At 37.7% G+C, this 27,348-nt stretch overlaps 2 protein-coding genes across 3 annotated transcripts; both read right to left on the bottom strand.

Moving 5' to 3' along the window:
• Positions 1–9,052: 9,052 nt before the first annotated feature.
• Positions 9,053–14,883, bottom strand: LOC4338272 (uncharacterized). Of its 2 annotated transcripts, XM_015782025.3 has the most exons (8): positions 14,753–14,883; positions 14,520–14,667; positions 13,352–13,539; positions 13,092–13,263; positions 12,072–12,274; positions 11,149–11,271; positions 10,970–11,073; positions 9,053–9,332 (listed from the first exon to the last, which is right to left on the bottom strand). In XM_015782025.3, exons 1-8 carry the CDS (start codon positions 14,826–14,828, stop codon positions 9,198–9,200), a joined length of 1,149 nt encoding a protein of 382 aa, XP_015637511.1. In that variant the 5' UTR covers positions 14,829–14,883; the 3' UTR covers positions 9,053–9,197. The 2 variants fall into 2 exon arrangements, with proteins under 2 accessions (XP_015637511.1, XP_066166840.1); XM_066310743.1 differs by lacking the exons at positions 9,053–9,332; positions 10,970–11,073; positions 11,149–11,271 and adding an exon at positions 11,388–11,709.
• Positions 14,884–17,232: 2,349 nt separating this feature from the next.
• On the bottom strand, positions 17,233–25,840 carry LOC4338271 (DNA mismatch repair protein MSH2). Its single transcript, XM_015782064.3, has 13 exons — positions 25,621–25,840; positions 25,496–25,545; positions 25,349–25,381; positions 23,237–24,310; positions 22,115–22,666; positions 21,918–22,028; positions 21,740–21,829; positions 21,589–21,660; positions 20,758–20,868; positions 19,699–19,825; positions 19,107–19,306; positions 18,093–18,245; positions 17,233–17,777 (listed from the first exon to the last, which is right to left on the bottom strand). The coding sequence occupies exons 1-13, from the start codon at positions 25,673–25,675 to the stop codon at positions 17,577–17,579; spliced, it is 2,829 nt and encodes a 942-aa protein (XP_015637550.1). The 5' UTR covers positions 25,676–25,840; the 3' UTR covers positions 17,233–17,576.
• Positions 25,841–27,348: the final 1,508 nt, after the last annotated feature.

Here is a 27,348-nt window from a genome sequence, read left to right as displayed (position 1 = left end):
TCTAGAAATTTATCTTTGTTTTGTGAAAAAAATGATAAAAGCAACTATATTTCATGTTATTAATACAAGAGAGCTTTTCAATCTATCGCCAATCTCTTCCAAGCCTGATCAGCACTCTGAAAAATAACACTCTGAAATAATTCTGTGTAAAATTGATTGGTGGAAATTACCGCTAGCGGTTGGTGTCTCAATCACTCTTGAAAGTCTTTATCAACCTATCTTACTCCCTCCATCCCTAAAAAAACAAACGGAAAATACTATGCATACGATGATTGTTTACGATATTTGTATGATCTGACGCCATGCCATTCACCTAGGAGAGGAATACGTTTTTGCATCAGATAGGAACATGCAGCCGTTAACAGAAACGACTGATCGTAAAACTATCATAAGCAAAACATCGTATGTATAGCAGTTCTCAAAACAAACACTAGGTTTGTCGACAAAGGGAGTATCACTTTGTTAGTGTCACATTATTTGTGGCAGAGAAAGATGCTATAATTTGCAAATCTATTGAAGAAAACAAAGCATATCCATATTCATCATACTAGATTATGTCTTATTCTTAGTTAGGTTAATTTGTTTTAGGACGGAGGATGGCATGTCGTGTCCAGGGTGTGAAAAACCGCCGGTAACCGCGCGGTTACCGCGGTTACCGCCCGTACCGCGGGGGTACGGTTACCCGTACCGCGCGGTACGGTTTAATAAAATTCGTCCAAATTCAAAAATTTAAAAAAAAAAGAAAAAAATCAAAAAAAATAGTGAAGGTAGTGCTTGATTTATAGTGTTTTATGGTGAAGAAATTTCTCAAAAAAGAGTAATATTTATTCAAATTTGAGAGCAAAACGGAGAATAAATTTGAAAATTGGAAAAAGAAAAAAAAATGGGCCGGCCCGTTACTGTGCAACCCATTACACATCGCGCGGTAACCGCGCCAAACCGCGTGGTTACCGCGTCAAACCGCGCGGTAACCGCGCCAAACCGCGCGGTTTGCCCGAATTTTTGAATTCAAATTTCGATTTGTAAATTTGTCGCGGTTTTGCGCGGTTACCGCGGTTACCGCCGGTAACCGCCGTACCGCCGGGTGGCGGTAACCGGGCCCCCGGCGGTTTTTGAAACCCTGGTCGTGTCAAGGCAAAATATATCAATATTCACTAGCCACTTAATCGCACGTTGTGCAACTTTAATACCCATATAAAAACCATGTATGTGGGTTATAATGTATGATATGAAATTTACTTTAAATTTAAATTTTCACAAAACTATAGGACTTGATGAATAATGTTAGAAACATCGCTGCATAGGATGAAGGTATCTCTTATGTCGATCATAAGTATCCACCTGTAATCAGTTTTCTAAATATACATTGTCTTGCCAATAAAAAGAATATAACTGTCACAAAACATGAAATCTATTGTTATCTAAACAATTATTGTTTTAGAACTCGATAAACCTAGAGGTGGCTTGTTCAGATAGATGCATATGACAATAATTTAAATGTTTGTACAAATATATATAGTGCAAAATTTAACATAAAACTGGCAAATTGTTTGATTAGTCATCCCACAATCTGCCAATCAAATCCACATAATCACAAAATCGAAAAGAAAGATCTAGAGACAAAAATCGGTAACAACGATCTGTTTGTGTAATGATAGAACTACATAACAAATCAATTCAATGTTATCTGACACATGTCATATGAACAATTCATTAATCTTGTATTTAACTCAGGTACAAATTGGAAACCTACTGACTCTGCTGTAACAAAAATATTGTACAGTATAAATCAAGAATACATCTTGATTCTAGAATGCCCAATAAGGGCACATTTTTCTTATGCCTACTCTCACATGATACTACACTCTATTACAATACTACTACCTCAAGTGGACATTGAGATAAACTATTTTTTGCGGCTTCACATGATATATTATATGGTATATATGTTATTACATGGATATATTTATCTATTGTCCATCAAACTGAAATATTGACCGTTATAATATTACAAAAACTATTAATTGAATCCATTATGATTTATATTTTGAACTGAACATACATGATAGGAATAAGTATGGCAACAAATTGCAAGCAAATAACATGGAACATAATGGTTAGTCAGATTTTAATTGAACAAATATCTCCCCATTCATGATGCATGTTGACAAATATATCGAATATAGGTAAGTATAGGGCAAAAAATAGTTAAATAGTTGTATAATGAACTCATCAGTCATCAAGTAATAATGTGTCTGTAAGTAAGGCCATAGCATGCACAAAAGAAAGATTACTACAGTATAGGCCTGTTCACTTTGATGTCATTTTTAACCTTACTAAATTTTGTTAAAGTTGCCAAAAAAAGTGGCTACATTTAGTTTGCTGCCAAATTTTGGTAACTATATAAGAAATCTTGCCAAAATTTTGGTAAGTTGCCAAAATTTTAGCAATGCCAAATTTTGGTAAGGTTTTTTTTGTCATTAAAGTGAACATGCCCTATAATATGGTTTACACTTTTGATTTAAATATTGTTTTGAATGTTCAGGAGATAGTGTGAATGTGTAACCACTTATTATAGTTAGTTATACGTAACTATTTTGTTAGGAGCTTGAGCTAAATTTAATAAGCAAAGAAAAAAGGGCAGTGATAGCTTTTATAGTTTTGTACTGTACAATTCAAAGTAACCACTATTTCCAACTAATTATATGAAGAACAAAAGTTATTGCACCTCCGGCATATTACATTGTGAGGATTATGAGCCATCGGTTTAGTTGTGCTGTCAAGCTAATGTAACACTCAAAGCTCTTTTGGCATAACTTGCAATTTTGAAACATGATGTTACATGATATAAATCAGGTGGACAATTTTGAAAACACTGATGTATTGATTTTGCATCAATACCTAGAGATTGACCTCCCAATATTACAACAACTTGTATAAAGAATAATTTATAAGAAAATTGTGTCTTCTTCGGTGGCACCACTTGAGGTGCAAAACTTGTTATTTCTCTCCTTCTTTAATGAAATTGGCAGAGGCTCCTGCCATTCCCCTAAAAAAATTGTCTTTTCTTGCAGAAGAAATTAATGAGGAATATATCAACTCATTGATCTATTTACAACATTAAGTTCTAGAAAATCAGGAATGGAAATTGTGTCCATTTTTGGTAATCAAAATGATGCAACTATATAGTTTCAGTACTCGTACACAGGGGAAGTCTCTTAACAACGTGTTTGATAAGCAAGCAATAGATTCTACAGAGTATACATTCATAGCAAAGTAGAGGCTCAAGTTGAAAGGATTAAAGAAAACTATAGTATTTCTTCATTTTAACATCTCAAAGTTAATTAGACATAGCACATAAGAGTAATACATTTTAATCATTGTCATTGCAATGATAAATTCTGATGCTAGGGGTATTTATGATATATTGTATATTAATTAATTAGGTGACTTATATAATCCCAAAAAAGTATTGCAAATTTTCACTTGATTAGACTTTTAGGAAGTTCTAAACCGCTTGAAAAATTATATTTGCCTGGATAAAATGGACACCATTATACAATCAGTCAATCAATCAACCTAAGATAATCATAGGAAGGGAAAAACTAAATTGCTTATTAATCCTAAGAGTAGTAGCAGAGGATGGTGATGAGTGGGTAGGAACCAGTATCTCTCTTTGATCGGCCGGTCGGTAGTGCCCCAGATTTAGGTCTTCACAAGCTTGTTGTCAATGCTGCCAATCTTGGTGGTGAATCGACGCCGATGGCAAACCTGGTCTCCAGGCTGAAGTACTGAACTCATCCCATGCGAAACCCGACAGCACTACAGCAGGTTCAACTTTCCCACTCTGCTGCCCTATCTGCATCTCCGCTTCGAGGGAGGCCGCGGTGGCGCGGATGGGGACGATGGCTGCTTGTCTTCCTTTGCTCCCCAGTTCCCCATGTATCTATCCTCGTCCTTCTCGATACTGGTGGCTCGTCATCCCACCTCTCCCCCATCCACCATGATTAGATGCGGTGGAGATTGGGAGGAGACATGGCAGCTTTGAAGATGGGGAAGGATGATGCACATCACTGGCGAGGAGGGGGTGAAGGAAGCGGTGATGGGATTGGGGAGGAGGAGGCAAGCGGCGGCGGCAAAAACGTCGGCGGTAGGATGTCTCGGCATCCTAGGAGTGGGGCGACGCAACAACGGGGGAAGGGGAATCACATAGGGGTGGGCAGAAAAAGACCGAACCGAAAAGACCAAGACCGAGACCGAGAAATTCGGTCCTAGGCAGTGAAGGACCGAATTTTGTTCGGTCAATTTGGTTAGTCTCCTCGGTTAACCGAATAGACCGAAAAGACCGAATTAACAAAAAAATGTCTAAATGCAACCTACAGTCCACTATGTTCAATAGGATTAAACTCTAATTTTTACATCCTTACTTCTTCTAGGCATGCAACCTAATAAGTGTCTTTCCTCATAAGTGCTTACGATTTTTTTGTGTGATTTTTGTGTTGAAAATTTCCATTATTTATTTGCATATATGAAAATATTGTTGAATTTCGGTCAGGACTGAGACCGAGACCGAATTTGTCGATCCTGACTTTTGCGTTGAAATTCGGTCTTCACTTTTCAAAGACAGAAAGACCGAAGACCGAGACCGAAATTTTCGGTCAGATCGAATGCCCACCCCTAGAAACACAGATACGGTAAGGTGTGCAGTGGGTAGCAGGGGTGAAAATGAAAAATGGTAAGAATAGGGAGCTGAAAGGATGTTATTGCGAAAGAAGTTTTACGAAGGATCTAGAAGAGGTTTTGCCAATCAATGAATCCGACAGCTCACATCATCTGTTGGGGAAATCGGACGGCTTATAATTTTTTGATGACGTGGCGCTTTGTGGTGGTGAAAAACTTTTGTATTTTCATTACTTTAGATATGTATCTTAGTAGTATGAAACACTAAAAATGATGGTTTGGATTAACTTTTCTCACTCACTTTCTTCATGTTCTCGACCCTAGTCCAAACTTCAAAAGTGCTAAGATATGCGGTGTTAAGTGAAAATATCGGTTTAGTTCTTGTCTATTGTGAAACTTTGGTGAAAAACATGGTCCAACATGAAATTTACTCTTATTATATTGATTGAACTAGGACAGTTGCTGTTAGAATATGTGGTTTGAACGGTATATAATTGTTACGAGAAGTGTTGCCTATATACTACTATATATATACGTATTTGTACAGTGAAGTGAGATAAATATACATGCAAGATGGCAGTCTGAATATATTACATACAAATACACATGTAGGAGAGCAATATGCATGAATATTACATACTCCCTCTGTCTTAGAAAAAAATCCACTTCTAGCTACGAATCTAGATGTAAGGGAGAGTACTGATATGTTAGTGGTGCGATTGCAACACACTTTTTTCCATTAAGCAATTACTAGAATAAAACTTTGGGCTTATTACTTCATGGCAAACAAAACCTTACCAAATTTTGGTAATGCCAAATCTTGGCATTAGCAATTTTTGGTAAGTTAAGGTGTGGATGTAATCGTTTAGTTTGTGACCTTACCAAAGTTTGGTAGAAAATTTGAGAGTGGAAAGTTTCGAAATTACCAAAATTTAGAAAATTTGTGTTGGCAATAACATATTTAGTTTGTAGCCTTACCAAAATCAATGCCAAAATTTAGAAACATTGACAATGGTATCAAAGTGAACTAGCCCGTTGTCTCTTCCTTCGATTTCTTATGTGGGATATCATATCAAAGTGAAATCCGGGGCTACAGAGCCATTCCCTTGACTGTCCAAATAAGAAGCTTTTTACTCTACGAGGAATTGAGAAGAAAAAGAAGAGTTGGCTTAGATGAATCTCCCAAGTGGTTTGAACCCAATTTGGAAGATAAAATGTTGGAGTAGATCTCGGCAAAATTTGGCAAGCCAAACGGAGCCGAGTGACCGTGATCTCCTCATGATTGGTGCGAACCCGAGTCGAGAAGAGAGATGTCGCCGAAGTCGTCAGTGATGAAGTCAAGGCTGCCGAAGCGGTAAGTCTGCCACGGAGGGAAGGCGAAAGCGTCGACTCCTGAAGTAGATCCCATCGTACTTGTTGGCAAAAAAAACTCGACGCGCACCTACCTAGCGCACCAACTATCGATGCTAGCAATCGGCAATATCAAAAGGGGGTAGTGCACAAGAGCTAAAGTAGATGGGTTAGAAAACAAGATTTATTTAGGGACATTTAACTTTTTGCCACTTTTAAGATGAGGCAATTAATTATTTGCCACTCGTTGTCTATGACATGTGGGCCCTCATGTGCCTATGACATGTGGGTCCAGTGGCAATTAATTTATCACCACTCGTAAGAGTGGCGAATATTAATTATTCCGATTTATATAGGTTGAGGCCCTCGTCGAGAGATAATACCATACTCCTATTTAGGGATTTGCATCCATCGAGTGTTCTATTGATCAAATGATCTTGGTTGGATCTTGGTTGTGATTATGCCCTTGAGGGTGCCTCCTACCCGCCTTATATAGGTCGGGGGACAGGATTATAGATAAAAACCTAACTAAACCCTGTAACTATTTGACAATATTCCAGAGTCAGGACTATATGCCGTTTCCCTTTATACTTAAGCAGGAAACGTAATACTTGAGGTTTACATATTTTAAAGATATAAACTATCCCATATAACTAGTTGGATAAACCAGTCATATGGGTACACAATACCCATGATCAGGGGTGGATCCAGCATGGGTGCTAGGGGGACTCGAGTCCCCCCTACCCCGCTAGATTACCCTTGATAGAAGGGGAGATAAAAGAGGAAAAATAGGAAAAAAATAAATAGCATGGGGGGATTGAAGAAGGAAGAAGGAGAGAAGTTCGGGTGTTCCTACTCGGCGCGTGCGCGCCGGCTATAGAAGCAGCGAGCACTAAGGCACCCCTTCTAGGCCCACGTGAAGCGCTAATTACGTAGCCAACACTAATTACAGTAAATTAGGGCTAATTATGGTAATTAGCATAAATAATTTAAAACATAAATATTTAGTTAAAAATTTTAAAAGAATAATTGAAAGTTTTTTTAATTTTTAATTGAAAGTTTTTGAATTTTGAATTGAAAGTTTTTAAATTTGAATTGAAAGCTTTCAAATTTGAGTTGAAAGTTTTCAAATTTTGAGTTGAAAGTTTTCAAATTTGAGTTGAAAGTTTTCAAAATTTGAGATGAAAGTTTTCAAATTTGATATGAAAGTTTTAAAATTTGAATTGAAACTTTTCAAATTTTGAGTTGAAAGTTTTTAAATTTAGGTTGAAAGTTTTTAAATTTTGAGTTGAAAGTTTTCAAATTTGTGTTGGAAGTTTTAAAATTTTGATTTGATTTTTTCAAATTTTAATTTGAAAAGTTTAAATTTGAGTGAAAAGTTTAAATTTAGAGTTGAAAGTTCTTAAATTAGTGTTGAAAGTTTTAAATTTTGAATTCAAAGTCTTAAATTAAATTATATTTCAAAAGAAAAACCAACTAGACCCTAATACATTCTAATTACAGAAAAATAGGAACTAATCAAGACGCTAATTACGTTTTCTAAACGGTGCAATTACATGAAAAAATAATTCAGGACTAATCATATCGCTAATTAAATTTTCTGATACGGCTTAATTAAAAAGGTCGGAAGTAATCATGCTGCTAATCACGTTTCCTTAGTCTCGAATTCTGGTCTTGACTCGTAACGTGTTGGTTTGAGGAGGCACGCGTGCGCCGGCGCCGCGCGCTGAGCCTTATCGGCCTGAAATGTGCGCCGCCGGCGCGCGCTAACTAGCTTTTTCTGAGAAGTTCCCTTTAAATCTTGTTGCGGATCTGCCCCTGCCCATGATGTCTACGGGGACATGAGGAGGCCGGCAAGATCATGGTACGAGGATATGGGGTGCGGCCAGTACAGTGGTGGACGACAACCTTCACTTGTCGCACACGTCGATGTTTGACGACGATTGGGAGGAGGAGACGGCGTCGGCAATTATATTGCAGAGCCATCCGGTGAGTTGTGCGGTGAAATCAGGTGTTTTTCAGTTAACAGGTTGGGCAGGTGTGCTATAACTATGGCGTCTGCACTGGGGGAGTAGTTCTGCAGGGAGTGCAGTAACATCGATGAGGATGTGAGAATTGAGATGCAGCTACTGCTTGCTTCTCTAGCCCTTGAATTCCATCTACTACATCGCTCATGAGATGTTGGTGCTGTGCATGTACACAGGGAGCACTTCCAATGCAAAGATTGCGGCATATATATGTGGCTATGTTATAGCTCGCCATCTTAAATTCACTTGAGGTGATCAACTGCTGATATCTCTTTAAAGTGAAAGTACCTATATTAATTTGTAAGCACAGTAACATCTCGATGATATGAAATGTTTTTTTTTTTGCAAGGTAAAAAATGGCTTAAGCCACCTAATAATAACTACAGCTAGTGAAAACCATATTTAATTTTGGAACCAATCCTTTTTTTTATTGATACGTGCTGGTTGCACGTACTCCTTTTTCTTCCAATGCCAAAATAAAAAGAAGTTCAGCATATTATTTGGCTTTTTTAGTCAGTAGTCAGCAGTTTTATTGCATTCTATACAAGCTTAATGTTTTCACTTAATTACTTTTTCAGTATACAAACTTAATGTTGTACTGGGTCATTCTAGGTATCGATTCATAATTCATTTTTTGTATGGCAGACTGGGAGACATCTATTCTCGATCAATTATTAAGATTCAACAGACAAAGCAAGCAAATTCAACTGGTCTTTTAGTGTTGGAAAATTTGACTCCTTGGTTCATGAAAATGCTCAATATTTGTGCTTTTGCATGCTCAATCTGGGTTGATGCGTTGTATGAAGGGGAGCTATGGTAAATTGTCTAATTTTGAAGTCACTCAATTATATGTTTCCTTTTTGTGTGAATCATACACCAATCTCATTATATGTTTAATTGGACATATATCGTGTTTTAACTGTTTTATTTGCATTACCAAATATTGCTGTAGCGTTAGCACATGCATGTTACTAGTTTAGATAGTAAGCATAATATGTACAAGCATACCCAGACAATATTAGTATTCACAATGTAAACATGCTTTACATAATAATCCATGGTGTTTTTGCTACTCCTGAGAAGGTGATAACTCTTCTCCCCTTTATACATATATATATACAGACCATATGCAGAAGTTGATTACCATTGCACCAATTTATCTGATACACGAAGCAGAAGGATAACGATGCATAGGAAAATAATGGCCGTTTCAATGACTGCATCGAAGCCCATCAACCCCACTGCTATCTGCTTAAGAGTTTCACGTCCATGCATCTGTACAACATGAGATTTTTTAGTAAGTTCTCACCCAACAATTTCTAAAGGATGTTGTGCAGTGGAATAGACAAAAAAGAGAGCGGTTTTTAACCTTTTCTAGCACAACAGCAAAACAGAGAGGGGAAACGAAAAGGCAGTACACTTGAATATTTATTTTTCAAAAGAAAAGGAGGGTCAAACTTCAAAAGTTACATCTGTTACCCTTCTTCCTGGTTACTCATGCTTCTACTTAATCGGGGAGTAATGGAGTATCACTAGAAAATAGAAAATAACACTAATATAGTGCTATAAGGAAAGTAGCATAGGGTCAGTAAAACAAATTTGGTTGATACAATCAAGAACATCACAAAGTTGGACAACACCATCACAACTGAGGTGGACCACAAAATGCCAACGTTGTTAGCTTTTTTCCCTCCAAAGGCATCATTTAACATCCAACTCTGAGAAATTTTGAAAAATCTCACTGGAACCATTATCTTCTATTTTATTGACGTTTATTTCTTTGAAAAATTCAATTCAGATTATAAATTATGTGAGTTTAGATTCAAAATTTTATTGCAGATTAGGAAAACAAGATTTTGAAAATGCGCATTCTTATTTTTCATGTACCCCTATATATTCCAAGCATTTTCTTAAAAAAAGTAATTGTCAGAATATGTGGTTAAAAAATGTAAACAAACATTTTTTTTTATCCTAAAATGGAGACATGGACCTGTCATCGGTACTGTTTTGGCATTTTGCATAAATTTGACTCTCAAGTCTCAAGCCAAACGTAAGAAATGTCAGAGGACACTAAAGGTATAACATGCTGATTGTGCCCCTTCAAATGGGGTTGGAAATCGGATTTGATTTTCAGAGTAGGTGCGTTTAGCAGCCAGTGGAGTTGGATGAGTCAAAATCCCATCTCCAGTTCCCAACTCACATTACAAATATACACAGTATTTTCCAACCACATCATCAATAGCTTAGAAAAGAACAGGCCTCACCATCATGACAACTCTCCTCTACATGATGCTATGGCAATTCTTCTTGCCAATAATTGTTTTCTCTCTGCTCCTTTCCTCTAATGCTATAGTGGAAGCTGCACTTTCATCAAACCTTATCCTCATTCCAACGCTTGTCAGCTTCAAGATTACTAGTATGCATATTTCTTGGATATTCAAATATATGTTTACATGTTTATAGAATTGTTTCTGACCCTTTTTAATCAATTTTTTTTCTGTTGTCCAATCATTCCATTCAAACTATTCTTACTCTAGACGTTTGTTACCTTTGTTACCATGTTGCTTCTCCATTATAAGTTGGAAATTCAGATTTTGTTATAATTCTAGAGGGAATTTACATGAAACAATTATATTTGAATAGAATTCATGTCAATTCTATTTAACGTAGAAATGGAATTCATTTACTTATATTCTAGGAGTCAAATATGAAATGGTTGAAGGCTGCGCCACACAGATCTTTTTCCCAAGGGAAAATGATCAAAAGAGGAGAACCATCTATGGAGCTAGTAACTTATAACTCTCATAAAAGCAAATCAAATAAATCTTCAACACATCATACAATAAATGTTAAATTTTCATAATGTATGATGCAAGATAATGTGATAAAAGATACAAAGGAAGAAAGCATACCTCTAAAAGATAATTCTTTTTAATAGGGAAGTTTTGCTCAGCATGTTGGATACAGTAACGCAACATATCCAATACAGACAAGTCAGTTTCGTAGTCATCACATCCTGTGTAGAAGTTACAATGTAGAATACTCATTATACTAAATTTTAAAAAACAATAGGAAAGCAAAGATGCATTACCTGATATATCAAAAATTTGCTGCAGAGGAATGCCAAGCAACTCTACTAACTCATTTCGAACATGCATGCGCTGTTGTGCTGTTAGTCTATCTCCATGAGTGACCACAACAGCAGGCTTATCATCTGCAGTATCATGTGTATCATCACTTGATATATGTTTAGTTGCAGATATAATTTCATAAATGAAAAAATTGTCAGCAGAACATGTTGCCAAGGAAAAGGCATTGAATTATACAAAAGATATATATTAATCAAACCAATAAAATGTGTATGACACAGGTAAAAAATAAATATACACAAATTACAGAAGTGATATATCTCTATAAGTGAAAGGTAAAACCTAAAATGTAACGGTACTGAGCCACATCATTAGGAAAGTATGAGCCATTGGATGCAACAATTGATACCGTACTTGCTGTTGGATGATAGATGAGTGATAAGTCCAAATAAAAGAATGGTGAAAGGTCAAGATTATTCCAGAAACTTCCATGAGCAGACTGAGAGAGGGTGAGAGAAATGAGAGCTCAGAGGAGTCACTTTGGGACACTTCGGACACCAATGCTGTAATTTCACATAAACAGTTCAAGTCGTGCTGTACCAAGAAAATTTTCATGTGTTGCAAAAGGGGACTTAACATGGATGGAAATTAAATGTGCAACAGTTGCCCAGATTGGAAAAGGTGTTGAGCAACTGTGTTCATTTATTCAATTCTTTATGCATTTCCAATAGGACTGCTGAGTGCTGACATGTATGTTGTTATGCTGGGCTGGTAAACTCATGGTTTCACAAAGCAAATCATTTATAGGAATTGATGTGCCAATAAACCTATTATTATCATAGCTAAACACACCCAACAACTGCATAAAGCTGTAAGAATCTTTTTTTAAAAAAAAAAGAGCTGCAAGAATCTTAGCAATTCATACCTCCAAATGACAAGAATGGATACATAAATGTTTTGTGGAGCATATCAATGTAGTTTTTGTTGTTGTTCTCAATTGATTCGAGGACAGAAGCACCATTAACAACAAATATCACAAAGTTGACCTTCCTGGTCTTGCAACGCAGAAAACTGTATTGTCTTCCCATTGACTTGATGTTCTGAATCTTAGAGTAATTATCATTATCCCTGTTTTAAGCATCAGTCTGAATTAATCCAGCTAGTGTAATACTGAGTAGTTAACTTTGCATAGTATTTCCTAAGACTAAGACCAGGTCGAAGAAAATAAAGAAAAATAGACTGAACGCCTAGCAATGCACATTTCAAATGATAAGATAAAAGCAACTCTTCAAATAATTCTTCATGTGCTTCTCAAAGTCTCAAATAAATCTTGTTAAATACATTCAATCTTGGATTAAGAAAGAAGCACGAGGTGACAATAAAAATGATAAGTCAAAGTTAGAACTGTTTGACTGCAGTAATGCCAGGATGCCACATAAAAATTCAAAAGAAATCTTAACTTGTTATATATACTTTATGTCCTGAATGACAAGATGTTGACAATCTCATATCTGTTGTCAGAAACAAACATATACTTGAATCTTGTTCTTTCAGTGTGGAGAACTCAGAGTCCTAGAGTCAGTCAGTCAGCAGATAATACCTTGATCACTACCAGTACGAGGATAAGTAAACAAAGTCCCATCATAGAACAGCCTCATCTTTTCGCTTATGCTTAAGACAAAATTTGAATTTTCAACCTTAAATTTGAAGTTGATTCTGGGGTTTTTTCATTTATTTTTCAGCCTTTACTTTTAAATCGCTAAGAAAATGTATATAAATGTTTTATTCACAAATTATTTTTCGTTTGCAAATATGCCATTATGCCGTTCAGCTTATTCCCTGAATAAGCCAAATGATGGCCCTGGAAATTTCTCCAAACCAAAGTTAAGCAGAGCATTAAAAAAGAGAGGATAATGTATAAAACAAAGCAAGAGCCACCACTTACCACGTGATGATATCTCCATGGCTAAGTCCCTTTGTCATCCATCTTTGCAACATCTTAAAATTGTTTTCATGGTTGTTGGAGAGGCTCCTTGTATCATAAATACATATAGAATTTGAATTCCTAGGAACTCTGTACTCCCGAAGGAAGCTTGTACCGGTTGATTTGGAATTACCTGGACAAGTGGCAAAGGAAACAAAAACAATAAACTGTAGTTGCACAGATCCAAATGAACCAGTCACCCCTGAAATGATAAGACTTACAGGAGACCTGTGCTCGATCTGGTGCATCAGGATCATCATCCTTGTCGAAGACCCGTGTAATTCGGTTCACAAGTGCGCTCTTGCCAGCATCTCTAGGGCCCACCAATAGAAACGTTGTTATATCAGGCAACACATAGTCTCCAGATTTTGTGCCACACACTCCTTCAACCAAGTCCCCAGGTTTATACCTGATTATAGAATGACTAACATTAAAAAAAAAACTCGTTGACAAAAAGATCAGATCTTGACTTATGGTTTATGGCCGAACTTCTTGCTAGTTACTGATTCATCACAGTGTAGTCAGCAATCAGCATATAAGTTTGCTTTACTAATAAATTATTGTCTGGTTGGATGGAGAAAAATTAGCCTTCTCCCAGTTTTTGTGTGTGTGTGTGTGTGTGTGGTGAGGAGAGACATGCACAACTTGCTCATTTCACAGATCTCCACCTTTTTACTAAAACACTTTCAAACTCTAAGATGGAGGCAAACACTGAAGATAGAGTGAAACTTAAATATTTATCCACAGCAATTCAGAGGCAATCCATGCCATCAGACCAGGTTCTTTGGCAAAGACAATAAACCCACGGAAAGATATCCATAGCAGATTATCCGAAAGCTAAGAGGAAAGAATATGTACTAAAAATAATCTTACAAACATCCTCCTAAGTCCTAACAAAGGTTCCAACCGTTTGATTTAATTAAATGAAAGTTATAAATCATCAAGATTCAATTGCAGCGTGACACATCAGTGTTGTACAACGTTTGTAAGAAAAAAATTGTACACATATCATTCCCATTTCCGTGGCCTGTTGGGAAATTCAGAGTCTATAAAAGACCCACAATTTCAAACCCAAGGACTATGATGAAATAGTGATTCCCCTTACACTGATGGTAAAATTTACTATCATAAGCACCATACTCCGAAGCTGTTGATCAAAGCGATCCTTTCTCCAGTAGAATGTATTTGGTACAAATTATAGTTTCAGGATTGATACAATGGTTGCTTCCTTAACCAGAAGCTCCAAACTGTATATCCCATACAAATGCACAATAACCAGCCAATCAGAGAAAATTCAACGAAGTATAGCAGTCTAGTAGATTCTTGTATTGGCCTGGACAACCAAAACAGACAAGGGAGGGGGGAAAAAAACAAGAACCATGACGTCACCTCCTGATGAGTTCTTTCGCCTCCCGCAGAGACCGATCCTGGAGTCGGCCGCCATGGAGGAAGGCCTCCACCTCGGGGTCATCGCAGACGCAGCACCCGTCGGACTCGCCATCGATTGCCGGGGATACGGCCGCGTATTCGGCAAACTCTGCAACCGGAGGTGGTCAAGAATCAAGAAGTGATCGCAAGAGCCCGGAATTGGGACCAAAATCAGGTAATAGCGGAGCGATTACCATGGGGAAGGGGCTCCGATGACGACGACGGGGAGGAGGGGGCGCTGGAGGGGCTGAGATCGCCGCCGCCGCCCATGGATTTTTGCGGAATCGCCGGGTTGGCTTCGACGGCCAGTTCGGGGCTTCGGGGTGGTGAAGACTGAAGAACCCACCGCACAAATGCTTTTAGTTAGGGTGCTTTTGCATATAGGACCTTGTGTTTCCTGGGAAGTTGATTTCCATTTTCTGTTTTACAGCATATTTTTATTATTACAATATAGGAGTATTCTTAATAAAGAAACACTGTCACAACGTTAATGTCGACTTGTAGAGTTAGCAAACATACTTCCAACTTCCCTTTTTATATGACGTTGAACTAACCAACATCAAACAAATAAAATCGGAGGGAGTTTTTTTTTTCTATTTAACAGTGAACTACTTTTTCTTTTACGAGCATAGCCTAACAAAAAATACAGCCGCTATTGTTAGTTTTCTTTGCTTTTAGTTTCCTAAATTAGCCTAGATGCATTTGTCTGGTTATCCAGAATAAATTGCATGACGGGTACAAGAAATTTGCTTGTTGGTGCATTTGAGTAAAATGACTTAAATTTTGAGTGAATCAATGCACAATTTACATCCTTCATTTCAAAATATAAGAATTGCTAGGAGTTTAAGAAACTATAATGTCTCATTAACTGAGATATGGTTGGGCGCCACATGTGAAGAAAATTGAAATTGCGGTGGTTGATGAGACGAGTAATCTAAAATATTTTGGTACACACTTTAATATTTCACATACTAAAATGCTTATATTTTGAAATGGAGGGAGCAGTATTTGACTAAGACTTCCAATTAAGGTCCATTTGATTTGTATATTTATAGGAAAAATATAGGAAGTTTGTAGGATTTATCTTATAGGAAATTTTCCTTTGAGTGTTTAGGATTCCAACAATCCTATATATTCCTATGAAATAACTCAAAATAAGAAGATATTATATGAAAGTGAGCATGAGGGCCAACCTCATAGAAACTTTTGTTTGAGCCTTTATCTTCTCTTCTCTATTTCCAGTGTTTTTCCTACAGTCCCAAACAATCATTTATGTAGTTTTATATATATTATAATCCTATGCTAGCCTAATCTTTTCGCTTATGCTTATATTTATAAGCTAAAATTTAAATTTTTAACATTAAATTTGGAGTTGATTTTAAGATGTTCTTTTCATTATAGTTTCTTTGCTTTTAGATCGTTAAGAAAGAACACATATATAAAAGTTTTATTCATAATTTTTTTTTATCTGCAAATATGCCATTTCACTTTTTCCTCCGATATGCCAATCATGGGGCTATTCCGTACGTTGATCGTACCAGCACATCAGTGGACGTTCTTAGTGATACTAGTCGTTTTTTTTTGGGCATTTACAAATTTGCCACCGGTTTTTTCAATTTTGCAAAGATGCCATTCAAATGACAGTTCTAGTGGTATTTTTGTAATTTTCTAGTGATAGACTTGCAACAACGATTCAAAATAGTGGTAAATTTACAATTAGAAATATAGAAGTTGCTGATAAATATATTTTTCAAGTTTGTAATAATTAAAACTCAATTAATCATACGTTAATACCTCCTCGTTTTGAGTAAAAACACTTAATCTTTATCTTCATCATCATCTACATGAGTTTCAAACACCACCTTGTAATTTTACAAAGGAAAATCAAATATCTTTAAAAAGGTTTTGGGTTAACCGTACAACCTGCGTTACTTACCAAATAATATGATCTAGGCAATACCTAAGAGGATGTTTGACATGAGATATTATTATTTAAAATTATTGTACTTAGGTAGGGCGAGGTTAATGTTTATGGCGCACCATAGAAAATAGAAGTTAGACCTGTTGAAAGGAGAAACATTCTATAGCAATCATACGAGAAAATAAGATGGGTCTAACTGGGTCCTATAGAAAAAAACAAAATGACGAAGGTTCCCCAAGTCAGGCCAACGGCTAGGAAGAAACGGTTCACTGAAATGTGTATTTTGTTTGTGTGAACCGTAAATCATAAAAAGTTATATTTTATTGTCTTATTACCACATTCATTTTTGTTAGATGGTGCTTGTGGCGTGTTTACATGGCAATGGCAAAGGTTTGTTGCGCCGTTAAATTCAAGGGAAAGTAAAACACAATAGAAAATCATAGGAAAGTTCCATAGCGCTTGTGTGACTACTCTGCCAACTTGGCCTGCTGATGTGATCCAATTAACCCTTCGTATTATAAGACTTCTTAGCATTGCCCATATCATAGAGAGATGAATCTAAATATGTTACTAGATTCATTAACATCTCTATGAATGTGGACAATGCTAGGAAGTCTTATAATATGAAGCGGAGGGTGTAATACATTAGGGAAAAAAACAACCGTTCAATAGGCACCAGAAGCTTGGAGCTTTCCCAATAGAACGAAGTACCAACGGTTGGATTGAGCACCCCATATTCCCTCGAGAATGGTCTTGGATGCTTTTGGGCTAGTCTTGCCAACTTTTTTTTCCTTGTATCCTGTGAAGGATCAAGTGAATCATTGGTGCAAGACAAGCTCATCAATTGCTTTACCTCAAGATAATACGTACAGATACAGTGGCTATGTTTACTCGCAGTGTGCTAGCTGAAGCACTTGGCAGTTGGCAGATCATTTTCCATAGCATAGATCTGATGCTAAGCCTAGATAATTTACATATATGGTAATCTGCTGATGGATATGGACAAAAAGAGGATCAGATGATCCTTGCATCAGCCTTACTTTCAGTGATTCTAACTTGCAAAACAAAATCTCCATTCAAGCAGTGAATGATTTCCTTCAAAGGAACTGCTGAAGCCAAGGATTATCAGCTGCATCTTTCTCGAAGTCGGATTTCAGTTTGGTGACGGTTTCTGCGGCCTTGGTGCCATCCATCTCGTCTAGAGGCAATGAGGCCAATTCCTCCAACAAAAGGCGAGCGCGAGCAGCTCCTCTAGTCACATCGTCTGGGCTAAATACCCTCTTGCGTTTTGATCCAACCTGCAAGGGACAATGCTCATTCAGAAAGGGGTTTTAGGTTTTAATGCAGTAGGCTAGGACACCTCATTCTGCCATTCTACCATAGAAGTTCATATGAATTATATACCCTATGGACAAGAATTTTTACAGAAATTCTTCAGACAATCCATCAAAACTCTTATAAATATCTAATCCACAAAGGTTACACTAAGAACTATCACCAAAGGCAAAGAAAAGAATATGAAATTTATTTCTCTAAGGTGGCCACAGTTGTACGGTAAGTAATTATAATTGATATAAGCTAAGCCATGTATTTCAACTTCTAGTTGGAGATACCTCATCTTTTGAATCATCGGAAAAATTGGGCGCAGTTGAAAAATCTTCTAATTCTTCTGCTTTGCTTTTTGCAAGAGCAACAACAGCTTCTGGAAAATTAGCGAATTCTGCAACGTGGATACCAAAGCTTTGGTCACATGCACCGGGTTCAACCTACAGAAAGAGCAGGAATATTTAGGAAGTAGAACATCTGCAAAGGAATTTAGCACATTGCTGATGTTGAGCCATTCATGTTTGTTTTGGCTAGGTACATCCCAAAATTAAGTAAAGAAAAGGTCCCTTGTAACTATATATGGTTGTCAATGACAGGAAATAAATCATCTGCAAGCAGCATACAAAACCAAGAACATGCAGCATATAATAACATGGCCTCTTGTTGTGGCAAATTTTGTTTCTGGAGACAACAACTTTGGGTGACATCAAAAGGACCTTAGAGCATCAACAAAATTCCTGAAAATGCTGGTAGGTTGAGCACTTGAGCTGTTACTTATTATCGTACATGATGTCAGTAAGCATATTTGATTGAAAAATATCCACAAAACCCATTATATTTCATCGACAAGCAAAACACATTCTAGGCCCCTCCGAGCTAATTGGCAATTATGATAATGAAGATTGTAAGAGAAAGAACAGAAAAATATGAACAGCTTCTAGCAAGATTAGGTATCATAGTTGGCTACATTTTGGCTTCAACAGAGTAGACATTAAGTAGCAAAACAGTAGTACAATTTTCAGTAATACAATACTATTAAGTATAATTCTATAATTTTTCACTTTATTGATTAGTTTGTGAGACAAATCTGAAAACCCTCATTAAAATATAGGACACAGATGTTGAAGAAATTAGTTGGATCAAGCAGCATAAAATCTGAAAATCTTTAGCAGACAATCATGCATTCATGCTCCAGTAATTATTGAGAAACCTGGGACAAGATTTCCAAAGAAAAAACTAAAAACACATTAAGGACGAATAGGATTTCAAAAATGTAGTTCTGAATTCGTATCACCAGATACCTTATAAAGCATAGTTAACTTCCGACTTGATGGGTCTATATGTGCACCCACATGGTAATTTGCAATTCCCAAATTTGGAACGTGTTGGTGCTCATCACCACTTTTGTGTCCTAATGCAGTTAATTCATGAAAATGCGTGGCAAACAACGTAGGTGCTCTAGTCACTTCCACAAGATGCTCACAGATAGCCCATGCAAGACCTGATAAAAAGAATATTAATCCAAAATATGGTTGACAACTTGTAGCAACTTAAATTATGAGTATACTGCAGCAGTAGTAAATAGAAAACAACTACTAGCATGATAAAAGCATATTAAATAAGGTTCGTCATATAGTGTACGAGGAGAGCACAGACTAAAGAAGTATGAATATGAACATCCTTTTAAAAAAGGTTATAACACACTGAATAATCCAAAGTCATGCTGTAGTTAGTAGTAACACTGAATATCGAGACAGAAGGGATAACATTTTTGGTCTAACACATGCATCTGACAGATAGTGGGGTGTCTAGATGACTCCAGAAGAAACAAAACTCAAAACATAGTAAAACAAAGGCAAAAGGTGGAACCAAGTAAAGGTGCATGGGACCAACCAAATCCATCATATGTGGAAGTTCCACGCCCCAACTCATCAATAATAATAAGAGACTTGTCCGATGCACCTTTCAAGATGGATGCTGTTTCAAGCATTTCTTGCATAAAGGTTGAAACACCACGTAGCTGTAGACAAAAATGTAAAGTTAAAATTTGCAAATTCAAATTTTGCACAACTATATAATCCACGATTGTTCAAAAGTAACAAGTGCCCATCTTCCTTTAAGAACTAGCCCAACCCTTAAATTAAAATGGAAAACATGAAGTTAAGATTATAGTCATTCCAACACCGTCCCTTGGTCTTTCTCCTGTTCTTCTACTCATGTCCCTCTGCCACTCCAGTGGCTAGTACGTCTCTCCCTATCCTGACCGTTTCTTCTCTGATAATATGATCATTGGTTGGGAATTGAGAAGACCCTGGACGTGAAGATGTCATTATCCTTGGATCATTATGGGCTGAACATTCCAAAAGAAGGCTAGGTAGTGTCGACTTGATTGAGATGAGTGGATAGAGGACTATAGATGAGGCAAACAACCTTGGGAGAGAGATTGTAGATTGATTGTTCTCATTCTTGCCTAATATAGCAATGGCTTTGGTATAAAACTATAAACATGACAGAAGGCAAGCGTTATTACTTTAAATGGAAGATGAAGCAGACTAACCCTATTGCAGGATAAATAGGTATGTACTTTATATATAAAGAGTTAGTTGAAGGGATTCTATTGTAAAGGTGTGATACATCTAGTTCATGTTCTCCATTTCAGTTTATGTGCCTCTTTGATTTGCTACTTCTATACCACCATCTAAAGAAGAGTAGCATAGCATGCCTGCACTGCGCTGCAGAAAGTGTTGAATAAATACGACATACTTTCAAACTTATAAACATATGTATCCTCATATCTAAAAACTGAAAATATATATTTCACATTAGATATACTATACACATGCAAATGGTACAATCCTTAAAGAAGAGAAATGGTGAGGCTCAATACCCTTCAAATGAAAGAATTGCTAAATATAAGTTTGAACATAATTATTAATCATTAAGCCAGCTTACCTGGCAATCACCAGCACCAACACGAGCAAAAATACAATCTCTCACACTAATGCTCGCCCGATCACATGGAACGAACGATCCAACTTGTGCCATCAGGACATTCACACCAACCTGAATATCAAGTAAAAAAGAAAAATCATAATCTGTTAAAATCATGAACTATAATTTGCATGTTGTAGCAGAAGGTAATATGGAGATGGTAAATAATATGAAAACATGATCCCCATTCTCTATCAACATTCAATGTCTATTCACAACGATGAAAACAATGGACGGTTTATTTCAGAAAAGGTTTAGATATAACCATAAAAGATGAAATAGTGGTAATTCCAGCTCCTGACTACCTATTTGAGAAGAAAGCATTCAATAATTTCTGTTCCAGTGAACCATATTTTGTACAAACAAATACAGTTCAGTGAGCAAACACCAGAAATTCTGATTAAAGTTTATTTGCAAACGTAACAGTCTCAGTTGGTCAGCTATTCCATTTAAACAGACTTGTAAGCAATTAAAGAACATTGTGAAGGTCGAAGTTATTTTTACATGCATTATCAGAAACAATATCGTGTACTGATTATACCAGCATGAAATGCAACCATGATTACCAGCCATTACAGATTTACAGACAATGCACCAAGTATTATCCTGCTACCATTAGCACTGAAAAAATAATAGACCACAACCCTAAATAATAATAGCAATAAAATAAGAAGAATGACGTGGAACACCATCATTCCAATACATAACAGAATGAAATTCAAAACTTTTGTGCAACATGTAAAGCAAATGCTTTCGATTGCCATTGATTTTAAATGAGACCACAAATCTTACCTGTCGTATAAAAGTGGACTTTCCACCCATGTTTGGCCCAGTGATGATCTGAAACCAACTTTTTTCTCTCACCTGTTTAGGACCATTTCAACCATTACAACATCAATGACTAAGTTCTGCAACAACCAATATAATCTCATGAAATACTTACCAAAGTGCAATCATTTGGTATAAAGTTAACACCATCTTGGGCCTCCAGACAAGGATGTCTGCTACCTTCTAAAATGATATCTCCTTCCTCCTATATCAAGTTATTAGTACATATTAGATTTGCATTGCCAAATTGAAATTCCATAGCTCACCTTTTTAAACAGTGTTAACTTTCTTACCGATGCTGTGATTTCTGGTCTTACATAAGGAATTGGGGAACTTGTTGCTAAATCAGCAAAACTTTGTAAAACATCCAACTCAGATAGTATCGCAGCAAAGTTTTCAAATACCTGTGACAAGAATTTAAGATTTATCACTGTCATGAAAGGAAAAACAACAGAACCACAAAATCACATAGCTTTTTATATAAATGTACCTCTGAGAAGGAGGCTGAAACTCTTACTACATCATCAACAACCTTTTTCTGACAACTTGTGTACTCACCAAGCAGTGCCTGGTATTGGTCGCCTAACTTTTTAAGCTTGGAGCTTGTGAACTTCACACCATCCTTACGAGTTTCTATGATTATGTAATTGCTAGTGAGTTTCTTCCTAACCTTCTGTTCATCTTTCTTTGAGATTCTGAACACATGGCCAAGCTGCCCTTTTTCTAGCTTCAATTGCTTATCAATAGTAAGATCCAGATCAGCAGCTGTATGCTTGTGCAAATTGTTGATGTGATTTTCAACTTCAGAAAGCTCATCCTTCAGCACAGCCAAATCAGAAGAATATCGGGGAGATATCCTATACTCACCATTCTCAAGTTGATCAAGGTCAATAGCTGTCTCAACAAGAGAAGCAAACCTACCAAACCTATCCTCTGTCAGCCACTCATCTAAAGAATTAAGAAACTTTGTCCTTATCAGCGCAGAAAAACTGCCATCATATTGTTGAAGAACATTCTTGATGTATGAGACTCTAATGCAGGACTGCAAAATCATAGGTTAACAAAGTGAAATTTTGTTTAAGCGAAATGGATTTATGCAAACAACACCCATCTAGACAAGAAGTACTAGGACATCTTTCAACAACAAATGATCGAACAGGTGTGTGTTTACTAGAAGCACACAACAATAGAAGGTGAAAATTTGTTTGAGCAAATGGATTCAAAATGATGGCATATAATGTACATTGAGAAAATGTAGACAGTAAGTACTAAAACAGCTTTCAATAAGAAATGTGCTAAACTGCAAATAGGTTTTTTGTTTTACATGGCATGGCATTTGATGGTGTGAAGCACATGAACATACCCTATTTGGACGTTTCATCCTGATTATGGCATTTGATGCTAGTATGTTTATTAGGAGTTCATGGAAATATTTATTAGTAACACGTGCACAGAAAAGTCCAATGTCTTCTTTTAAATTTGTTATATGAACCTTATAAAGTTATACTATCTGCTAAGAAACAAATATGACTATTCATCTTCATACACTTTCAAGGCAAACAATCATGTTAGGAAACCTCACTAAAAAAATAAGAGTAGGAAGAAGCAAAACCTGGTAGAGCTTGACAACAGGCTGCAGATTGGCTGTTCTCTTCCGCAGAGCATGTGTCAGACGGTCAATGTCCGACATTCTTTTGAGTTGGTACCTAAGTCCCTGACGAAGCTCTGGATCTTCTACGAAAGCCTGAACCATATCTAATCTGTTATTGATTTCATTTACATCTAGCAGAGGTTGTTTCAGCCATCTGTTAAGCAGTCTCTTTCCCATACCTACTGTACAGGTTCTGTTCATCAAACCAAACAAACTGAAGTTCTTGTTTACATCAGTTTTAGCTTCGGCAATATTCAATGCTCGCACAGCAGCAGAATCAAGACGCATGTAGCGGTCCAAACTGTATTTCTCAATTGTGTAATTTCCGTAGTTTGTATCATCTGCTAGCAACTCAGCATATGAAACTAGAGCTCCAAGGGCACCCAATGCATAGTCAAACTGAGATACAAGATCACGAACTGGCTCAACAGGACCTCTGATTATTCTACCAAGATCCTGCACAAGATCTCTGGATTTAAATTCAACCTTCTTTCTTTCAGTTAATAGAACATTGCAGTTAGTGATAGCATCCTGAAGAGGCTTCAAATCTATAGATTTCTCACAATCTGCTGGGAGAAGACACTCCTTGCAACCTAATGCAACAAGGGCTGACTCTACATTTGTGAATCGACTATCTTCGGGAAACTCAGACAACCCAAGCTTCCTGTTTGTCAAATCAACAAAACTAAGACCTACATATAGTTGTCCTTCCTGGAACACAGGAAACAATGCAACAGTTACCGGAGAATCTTGCATGTCATTGTTTGCAAACAGAATATCTTCAAAACTGCCAATATTTCCAGGTGTTCCAGATTTTGTTAACCTCCAACTAGACCCACTTCCCTCATAGAGTTCCAATGTACGGTCTGTCCTCTCTAACAAAAGGTTGCGGGCGATGGTCTCAAACATAGTCTTGCTCACACTGACACTTGAGAGTCCATCAGAGTTGCTACCTAATTGGCGTAAGGCAGACATTGTGTGATAGTATATTTTTGCAATGAATGTGGCATTCTCTCCATGAGCAGTGTAATAATCCTGGTCAAATATTTCAGCATTAGTTTACTGGTCACACTTTTAAGAGCGAAGGCAGTTTTACATAGGATGATAGGAATAAATACTATTGATCAAAAAGAAAAAAAAACTGATCTTTTTTGTTTGAGATGAAGAAACTGATATCAAGCTCAGCAAGAAACTTTGACCATGATTTTTGAACAGTGGATAATACTGAGAACTCCACAACAATTATGAAAGCATGTTGTGAAATAGATCTTACAATGCAATTTTCAACCTACAAGGCATAATAATATAGAAATTGAGTTTGAACAGGTGAGTCAGAGCTGTCAGTATTTGAAAAACAAAGAGAGTATATCTCAACAGTTGTGATTCATTATGAACACAGACTTCATCTGAAAATACAAGGCATTTACTGGAATGAAATGTCGGAATGTCTTTGTGCATGTAATTTATGAAGACCAACACAGACATGTCCATGAACTCAGTAAATGGTGACACAGGTAGAGGTGTGAGAGTGACTTTCGAAGTCTATTTTTTTAGAATACTGTACATTCCACTAATTTGTTAGATAAACATTTGTGAACATTCGGCCATTTTATCAATAAACTGAGAAGATACTAGACGTGACAAATATATTCAAATAATATATAGCCCGAATTTATCAACAAAGCCTATGTCTTATACATTGGCTAATGGTGGCCTAATTTTCCAGTGCATGTAAAGTCTACATGAAACTGAAGCGTAGCATATCATCGGAACTATGATGGAGCTCTGAAACTTTTGTCAAGATAAATCTTAAGTTTCCTTCAAATGACAACTTGAGTTATCCGGAAGGGTAAACTGACACTGACAACTTGGATTGAAAAAAGAAAAAAAAAAACTGTCACTGAAAGCCTGAATAGAGACAAACAATCTACAGTCGTATTAGGGGAAGACAGATATGCACTACTTCTCATAATATTACAATTAATGGAACTAATTCCCCATTAGGTTTGCACAGTGGCTCATCAAGAAAACAAAAGCATCTACATGTATCAGAAGTCAATGTTAACTGCTTACCCGCCGATCGAAGAGACGAATAGCCCTCGAATCCTATACATCCAAAAAAAGAATGAACAGGTTAGGAAAAGAAGCCCCGAAAATTTGTCCAAATAAGGGAAGAAAACAAAAAGGAAAGAGGGAGAAACCAAGGGGAAACGGACGCACCTGCGGCAGTTTCTTGAAGAAAGAGATGAAGCCCTGCGCTTGCCTCGCATCTATTGAACCAAACAACACCAAGTGAGCGAACCAAAGAAAGAAGGAAACGGATCCAAGAACTGAAGCGCACGGACCTAGCTTGAGCTCGGGGAGCTTGCCGCCCTCCGGCAAGAAGTCGTCGCCCTCCATCCCGCCGCAGATCGCCGGGCTGGATCGGGCGAGGTGGTGGCGATGGGGGACGCAGGCGATGTGTTCGACGAAATGCGTAGGTACGCGCGGGCGGGGTGGGGCGGGAAAAGGGTTAGTGTTTTAGGGGGCAGTGGAGAGGATGGCGCGCGCCCAGGTGGGTATTTCGCGGCAAAAAGGAGAAGATTGGGGGGGTTTTGGAGGGTGAGCGACTGATGGGGTGGTGATGGGGTGCGTGCGGTGCGGGAGCCGAGGCGGTCGACAGATTGGCCGGCAGCCCGGCAGCAGTGAGCCTGTGTTCCACGGTCCGGTCCTTTTGGGGCGATGGGCTCATGGCCGATCAACTGCGCAACGCTCCGGTGCAGCCCCGCACGATCAGTTTTTTCTTCTAGTACTCTCTCTATATCTGAACTAATTAAAATATTTGTAATTTTCCTTTCCTCGTAATCTGTTTTTGACCGTCCGCGTAATTTTTTCCACGCGATTTTCTGATCGTACTAATATGTTTTCATCTCATTCATTGCGGTAAGGAGCGGATCAGAAAATTGATTCATTGGTGTTATAACGTATTTACTGGTGTCATAGTATGCTAATTATGCTTATATCTGTTGGAAATATGGTCATAAATCGGCATATTTTAATCTAAAATATTAAGACAATCAACCTGTCTTGTACAATATGAAGTGATCTAGTGATAAAACTAAACATAACCAGGAGCATACTTAAGGTAAAATAAGCATCAACATTGAGACAACGCAATAACATTGCGACTGATAGTTTTAACAAAATGAAAGGCAACAGAAGGATGTTATATACTGTGAAGGTCCCTCCGCTGGATTATGAGGCAGTATTGCATTCGTTGGTGTTGTTGATCAGTGCGCCACCTCCTATTCCTGGCACACCACCTCCTGCCGCACCGGATGCGCCACCACCAGTAGACATGATGCAGAACGAACCGAACGACGATGGAGACGAAGAAGCGAGCGGAGCAGTCGTGCGGAAGCACTCCCTAAAAATCTGATCACCCGCCTAGCCGTGCAGATCTCTGGTGAAGGTGTGGGTTCAGAGGCCCTGCTTGTCCCAATCACTTGTGCGCGCAAGCGATCAAAACCGGGGAAGAACATAACAGAGGCAGCACAGGCACACATACGAGAAACCAGCAACGGAAAGAATTCGTAGAATATCTGATCGTCGGTCTCTGTCTCGTCCTAATAGCACAGCCTTGCGCGCACAAAACCGGGGAAGAACAGAACAGAGGCAGCACAGGCACACATACGAGAAACCAGCAATGGAAAGAATTCATAGAATATCTGATCGTCGGTCTCTGTCTCATCCTAATAGCGCAGCCCGTTACAGAGGTAATCTCGCGGAGTTGAATTCTGAACCATTGCAAAAGGATCGAGAGAGAGAGCCGAGCCGCAGATGCTGCGCGTGCGCACACGCCTCGCCCACGGCCTCGGCCCGGCCCGACGCGCGCGCGCGTGTGGCTTTCCGACCCCCACTCAACGGGTCAACAGGGAGCCTCCAATAACTCCCTCTTTAAGTTGAGGTACTCCACTTTTAATCCCCAAGGTGGCATTATTATCTTTAACATTTATTATGGGCCCATGAGATTTTAATAGAAATAAATCAGGTCTAGCCTATTATTCTAACAATCCCCACCAAATTTCACGGTT

The sequence above is a fragment of the Oryza sativa genome, chromosome 5 (assembly GCF_034140825.1).
Source record: "Oryza sativa Japonica Group chromosome 5, ASM3414082v1".
Classification (NCBI taxonomy): domain Eukaryota; kingdom Viridiplantae; phylum Streptophyta; class Magnoliopsida; order Poales; family Poaceae; genus Oryza; species Oryza sativa.
Note: the sequence above shows the minus strand (reverse complement) of the source record. Positions and strands in the feature narration are given on the sequence as shown.